At 39.7% G+C, this 7,510-nt stretch overlaps 1 protein-coding gene across 1 annotated transcript in view; it reads left to right on the top strand.

The window, feature by feature from the left end:
* exoc3 (exocyst complex component 3) overlaps nt 1-7,228 on the top strand; it is a 32,090-nt gene extending 24,862 nt beyond the window's left edge. The window contains exons 10-16 of the mRNA XM_015020621.1: nt 1,944-2,044; nt 2,137-2,247; nt 3,861-4,002; nt 4,245-4,367; nt 4,518-4,679; nt 6,541-6,662; nt 6,810-7,228. Of these exons, the coding sequence (XP_014876107.1) occupies nt 1,944-2,044; nt 2,137-2,247; nt 3,861-4,002; nt 4,245-4,367; nt 4,518-4,679; nt 6,541-6,662; nt 6,810-7,011 (963 nt within the window). The 3' untranslated portion in view covers nt 7,012-7,228. The remainder of the gene's footprint in view (nt 1-1,943; nt 2,045-2,136; nt 2,248-3,860; nt 4,003-4,244; nt 4,368-4,517; nt 4,680-6,540; nt 6,663-6,809) is intronic.
* The last annotated feature ends 282 nt before the right edge of the window (nt 7,229-7,510 follow it).

Below are 7,510 nucleotides of genomic sequence, written 5' to 3'. Positions count from 1 at the left end.
GTGAGGGACCTGAATAAAGGCTAGGGGGGCGCTGGCACAAAAAAGGTTGAGAAACACTGATCTAGACTTTTGTACACTTTCAAGCCTTCTCCTGTGCAAGGGGAAACACTTAATGATTGGTATAATTTATGCAACATGAATTCAAGCAAATTCGGTAATTTGATCAAATCAACAAAAACATCAGGAGGGATAAGGGATGTTCTGCTTCTAAGCCAGCTACTTCCAAGATTCGTAAACACAACTGTTTATGAGCTCTGACCAGGTGTGCCATTTCCACAGACAAACTAACTTGACTTGAACACAAGTAGAAGCCAAGTAATGTCAAAAAATACTCTGGAGGCAATCGGAGTCACTCTGTTGTGTACTCCCGTTCCTCACTTCCAACGTCTGTCATGGTACAGGTGGGTCTTATTGGAAAAAAATGATATCACAGACGATATTCCACATTTTCTGCTTTCCTTTTAAAGTAGTGACTTTTAAAAATGTGAAACTGTGAAATATAGTGTTTGTATATAGTGATACAAACACTATATACAAAAAGTGTTTGTATATAAACACTTTTTAAAATGTTTATATAAATACTAAATATTACAATATGTTCTTAATGCATCAACAAAAATATAGAAATGTAAACTAATTTGGCTAAAAAAAAAACAGTCTGAAATCAGCTACCAAATGGAAATATTTAAATACACCAATTACACAGTTGTGGATCAACAGAACATTAGTTTTACAGGATGTTAAAAGTGTTTCCCCCTGATGTTTTTTTTTTTTTTTTAAAGAGCATAAACAGTATGTGCAAAACTAAGAATCTTGTTTATTTTACTTTTAAAACTGCTCGACGACCAATTTTATGTCACATAAAAACCCTCCATACAAAAGCTAGTGCACACTTCCTAATGATCAGCAGCTTTGTTCATTTTCATTTTGTCCATCTGCCACAGACATGAAGTAATGACTGTCAGTGCTTTGATTTTTAGCTTTCATACTCATTCTTCCATCCTTGCCACGGATTCGTTTTCATTGCTTTAACAGCAATGAGCTTCTGTTTCATAGTTTTTCTAAAGCAATAGCTAGTTTGGGACACAGAGCAATGAGCGCCTTCAATTCCAGCTTCCATTGAGTTATTCAAATGTTTTAGCAGACTTGACTAGCTGTAGAGAACTAGCTTGTTCTCAATGTTTCTGAGTAGCCTCACATCTTTGCGCTTCCAGGTCTTTTTTTTTTTCTTGTGTTGAGAGGAGAGGCGAGCCGACGCAGAGCTGGGCTCTTTGTTACAAGGTAATGGCAAGTATGGGAGCTGCAGTGGCCAAAAAACTACAGAGGCGACTGCCTACGTTTTTGCTCTCCAGCAGGGCGATGGGGGTGGGATCTTGCACGTGTGATGTCACGGTGCAAGGGGTCCATATTCTTACCTTATCGCAGGTAAAATTCTGAGAAATTCAGTCCACTCCAGACTATTAACCAGTTGACCACCTTATCCCTTGTTCTTATGGCACTTCAGCCATGTCTGCCTTCACCTTTATAACTTGAATATCACTGCATGGATGATGGGGTGACATAGTTCCACCATAAAATCGGGATATCAAAATAAAGTTTATTTTCCCAGACAAGTTTTTATCTATATATTTTTTACTGGTATTATTGAGGATGATATAACATGGCCCAGCCTTCTGGCATGGCACCTCAGCGTGATAAGGGTTAGATAATTGGGGCCAACATGGCAGGGCAGCTGTTTAGAGGTTTCTGTCTCCAGCAGTCATTTGGCAGGGTACACCTGGACTAGTCGCCAGTCCACCACAGGGCAACATAGAATCAAACACAGGACAAGCAACCATCCATACACACACACACACACACACACACACACACAAAGGGCATTTAGAGAAAGTAAAGCAGTCACATTTTTGGTGGTTATATGTCTTTCTTTAAATCTTCACCAGATGTTTGAGCAGAATCTGCAAGTTGCTGCCCAGATAGATGGGGACTTCAAGGAGCAGGTTCTGAAACTCTGTCTGAAACAGATGAATTCTTTCCTTATGAGGTATTCCCTTCAAATACTCAAACACCGTAATTGAACCTCATATCAAAATATTTCTGCAGTATTTATATTGACCTAATGTGCATTCCTTGCAGGTATCGGGAGGAGGTGGTAGCCTATAAAGAGGAACACCTGCGGGACAGACAGCTGCCTCAGTGTTACATACAGTATATGATTGCCATTGTCAACAACTGTCAGACATTCAAGTAAGACTTCAGTTTAAACATCAAACTCTTAGTTACTCTGACATTATGTAAAGTTAGTCCAGCAGTTCAAGCCTCTCCCTGTTTGGCAGTCCTGTGTTTTGAGTCTTATTGTAGATTACCATGATTGATTCCAAGCAAAGACAAATCCAGACATGGTCACTTGGTGGTTTTTTTGTTGTTTTTTCGGGGGGGGTTCACAGTCAGAGGTGGAAATTAATATTTTTTTCTCCACCAGCTGCTGTGGCTGGTGGAGAACATTTTCTTACCAGCCAGTCAAGCGTTTCACCAGAGACTGTTTTCCTATTTTGTGTGTAATATATCCTTGATCACAAACTCCACCAGTTAGATCACATGTACAGTTAGTCACAGTTTCCATCTTGAAGTGAAAGTCAAAGAAATGGATGTCTTTTCACTGTTTTATGTAATATAGTGTTTATATAAGAACATAATTATGCCAATAGTAAGACCATACATCCTTGTAAAATCAAGAGCTCTTAATCAAAGTTCTTGACTAAGAGCTTTGATTAATCTTAAAAATAAGTCTTGCATTCCTATGTTGAGCATTTCCACATTGACTACAACTTCCCCAGACAGTATTCAGTGAAAATGTTGTTTTAACATTTTTAAAGCTGTTTTCTAACGGTTCTATTTTTTTTCCCTTTTTTGGCTGATTATCATAAACACCAAAAACATGATCATTGTTGATTACACAGGCCATCATCATTCCTGTGTTATACCTGTGTTTTTCTGACTGCCTGCTACTTTACATGTAGGTTTCCCCCACCTGTACTTACTCTCACTCTTTGGACACCTCCTTACGGGGCAGTTAACAGCTAATCTGACCACCCCCTCAATCTGTTGCTGGTTTCTCTCGTCATTGTCTGATGATGATGAATTTCTCTGAATTGCTAATTCCCCCTCCTTCTCTGCTCCTGAATCTGCTCCAGCAGTCGAAGTTTGTGTGGTATACATGTTAATTTCACACATTTTCATGTCAGCTTTTGTTGTTGCAGTTTTTCTGACTCCACCATGTATCTGCTCAGTTCTCTCCAACTCTGGTTAGCTGAAATGATGCAACTTATAACTTCTTAGAGGGAGGGGGTGGGCCAAGAAGGACTGAGGGATTTCATTAGCCACGTCCAATGTCGTCAATAAAATCAAGCAATGGGTCTTTGTGATCTATATAAATTATTATTTTTACTAGACTTTTTTTGTTAAATTATGACAGCCTCAAGCCACCCCATAAATGTGCATTGACCTGTATGCTAGATGGCCACTACTTCCCTGGACAGGAGTTCAAACTGAATGCTATTTTTTTTTCCCTGTTCAAATTGCCAACCCACCAGTGGTTCTCAAGTTGTCAAGTGGTGTGTGCTCAAGTTCACACACCACTTCACACTTTAACTGGCATTTGGCCAGTGGTGGGTGCCAATTTGCACCCTTGCTTGGAATATTCTAAAAGTTTTCTGGAGGTATTGCTTGAGGTATTGTATGTATGCTGGGTCTTTCAGACATTAGCTGCATCGGCACAGTTTAGAGATGATCTAGCTTATGATGGTTATGAATATTTGTGACTTTTAGGGTCAGTGATTGTTTTCATCTGGGTTCCTCAGGGAGTCCATCAACAGTCTGAAGAGGAAGTACTCTCAATCTGTGGATCCCTTCGATAGTGACGCTGCAATCGAGAGGACCCTTGGTGAGGTTGTGAAGGAAGGCTGTCAGTTTCTGCTGGATGAAGTCTTCTTAGACCTTGAAGTAAGACTTACTGGCATCAAACTGAACCAGTCTGACTGTACAACTAAGCTATTCATTAAGAGGTGGGGGATCTAATGAAGCTTCATACAGAGAAACAACTCTGTTTCTTTGTCACCTCACCCAACTATCCCTTTCCCTCACACAACTGCTGCTGTGGCACACCCTCTGACTTCTTTGTTCTGCTCCCATCCCAATGCTTCCATTTTATCTGACTTCTTTGATTACGGTTTTGCGTTAACCAGAGTCACCTGAATGAGCTGTTGACCCGGAAGTGGCTGGCAGGTTCTCATGCTGTGGATACCATCTGTGTGACAGTGGAGGACTACTTCAATGACTTCAACAAGGTCAAGAAACCTTTCAATCAGGTACGGCGAGGCTGCACACGGAAAGTCTTCTGTAGTGCTAAATGAAATGTTTGCATTGGATGAGTCAGTTATGACCCAACCATGTAAGGTCCCTGTTAAGAAGCTCTGTGAGTACTTTGACCCCTGACCTGCTGGATGTGCTGTGTGTAGGACATGACCAACGAGGCCCTGCGCAGGGTGATGGTGGAGTACCTGAAAGCAGTGATGCAGAAACGAATCACCTTTAAAAATGCTGATGAGAGGAAGGAGGGAGCAGAGAGGATGATCAAAGAAGCTGAACAGTTTAAGTTCCTCTTCAAGAAACTGGCAGCGGTGAGTTCACTGCTCCAGGATTTGTTTTAATTCTTTACTTTAAGAATGTTCTTATATACATATGCAAAACTGAGAAAAACAACGGGTGGGCAAAAATTAAAAGACAAATGAACACTGGAGTGTGCCTCAAGTAAGAGCACTTTGAATTAAAGTGCAATTCTTTTCGACCCAATCTGCTCTTATGTTTTCTGTCCTCAGTCTTTCCTTTCCATCTTTCCAAACATACATACTATTGCATTCTGATGTAGAAAGTGATTCTCGCTCTTTTGGAGATATCATGGATTATTTCAATCTTTATTGTGGTTGTTTTTTGCTCAAACCATTTTCTTATAATGACTTTTTTCAGTTTTATTTGATTCTCAAAGAAGCCAACTTTACATATAAGTCTGGGACATATCATATCATTCACAATAATACTGGTACAAAAACTTGCCGGAGACGATAAACTTTGTGATATGCTAATTTCATGACATAAATACCATCACGGATGCAACGATGCTTAAGTTGTAAAGGTGAAGGCAAACATGTCTGAAAATGTGATGATGGTTTCTATAGTTGTTTATCAACTGCCATAAAAACAAAGACTGGTATATAGTCTGGACTGAACTGAATTTCTTATCCATCTGTGATGAGGTAAGAATATGCAGAAGCGTCAGTGGTGCTTTGGCCTCTGCAGCTCCCGTACTTGGAGCTCAGTCTGTGTCAGCTCACCTCTCATCTCAACACAGACTGAATGAACCGGTTAACTGGAAGCTTAGGACAAAGTTCCAGGTCATTAGGAAACATGCACAAGATTTTACTGTTTGCAGGGATTTTATTTGACATACATTTTGGTGTTGAGCATTTTTTAAAAGGAAGATTTCCTTTTATATTAAAACAAGATTCTTAGTTTTGTACATAATGTTTGTTTCCCCCTTGTTTTTTGTTTTGTTTTTTTAAGATTGCACTTCTTAACATCTTCTAAAACTAATGTTGAACCACACACAGTTTGTGTGTTCAAGTATTATTTCCATTTGGTAGTTGATTTCAGACTGCTTTATGTAAGCCGAATTCATCTATTTTGTATTTCCTTGGACACATTAAACCTAACGTGCACTGTTGTCTTGCAGCAAAAAGGTTTGACCAAAAAACATGACTGTCGGGTTGATTGGTCTCTCTAAATTCTCCTTATTGCGTCGTGCGTGCCTGAATATTTGTCCTGTCTGTCTCTGTGTTGCCCTGCGACAGACTGGTGGCCTGTCCAGAAACAAAGTGGTAGTGTGCATAAGTTCCTTCCCTGAGAAAGTTTACAGCATTTGAAATGTAAAATACAATAAAGTAAAAAAAAAAATTCACAACAGTGAAAAATAAATAAATAAAAACATACTGAGTAATGATGGAGTACTACTATATCTATCTATTATAATAGAATAGGTAATGGCTTTCCTGACAGCTGCTCTGGAACGTCTGTTTGAAAACACGCTCCTTAAACACTGGACACTTCTTTTCCATAAGCATTATTATTGAAGGACTGGTCTAAAATATATAGCCTCCAGTCCTCCATATTGCCTCCAACGAGATGACTTGTGAAGTTTGCAATGTTCCACCTTGGATTTCACGATAGCTTTCCATTTTCATGTCCTGATATGAAAATGACCCTCCTTTCTCCCATTATTGTTTCACATGCAGTGAGTGAGCCTTGGGTTTTTGTAAACCTCAATGCAATTTTAAGATTACTTTTGATTAATGATTGGGTGTGTGTGTGTGTGTGTGTCCAGAAACACGTTTTCTATAAAGCAGATTATTACCAGGCTGTTCACACACTAACCGTGGCTGAGGAGGGTTCTCTGCTGGAAGCACTAAACAGGCTCTCTACCTGCAGGGTGAGGACACAGACCGGCTCTGTGGCTCCATCACTGCAATCGCTGAAGTCTTCAAGCTGACTGACCCCACTCTGCTCTTCCTGGAAGTCACCACTCTGGTCTCCAAATACCCTGATATCAGGTGGGCACAGCACATGTATATTCTTCCTGTTTCCTGTCTGCAATGTTTAGAGCTGCACTATACATATAGAGTATAGATACTGCTGTTTAAAACAGAAAACTACAATTTGGTGAGAACCATCTGAATGGAACTATTTTGTGTCTGCAGGGAGGATCACATCCAAGCACTGCTGGCCGTCCGCGGGGACGCCAGCAGAGAAATGAGGCAGATGATCATCGGGACCCTCAGTGAGAACAAAGTGTCCTACTCTGGTACCACACAGCCCATATTCAAAGACATTACTGTGCCCACCATCACTACAACCATGACCTCTATGACCTCCATGGCAACCGCAAAGCTGCTCAAATAAAGCCAGACGGCCTGACACCACCACGTTGAATCACAGCAGCACAAAGAAACCTATTTTTCTACATCTGGTGTGATTGATTGATTCAGCCTTGTCAGCTTCTCCTGTTACTCTTTGTGTTTTGCTTTATTATCAAACTCATCCCATGCTTCCTTTTAAAAACCAATAAACGCTTATTAATAAACTGGACTGTCCTTATTTAATAAATCCTTTTAACAGGCTCCCCTGTTCCTGCTAGTTTATGCCGCATTATGTCGTTTTCTTTAAATTCTTAGCAAAGATAAACTCAGGAATGATGGATCTCCTGCCTACCTCTTTGGTTTTTGACCTTGTCTGTATTTTCTAATTCTTATTTTATTCTTTCATTTGTTTCAATTTCTAATATTCAGTTATTTTAATCATTGTTTTTGTTGACCACTTTAGTTAGTGTCTCCTTTTTTTTTTTTTTTTTTTTAATTTTCATTTCGAAAAATTTTATTTTTCCAAACGGGAAATTAAAATT

The sequence above is a fragment of the Poecilia latipinna genome, unplaced genomic scaffold (genome assembly GCF_001443285.1).
Source record: "Poecilia latipinna isolate Pla-1442-1.1 unplaced genomic scaffold, P_latipinna-1.0 Scaffold2616, whole genome shotgun sequence".
NCBI lineage: Eukaryota > Metazoa > Chordata > Actinopteri > Cyprinodontiformes > Poeciliidae > Poecilia > Poecilia latipinna.
The sequence above is the reverse complement of the archived record's forward strand: the minus strand, read 5'-3'. Positions and strand labels throughout refer to the sequence as shown.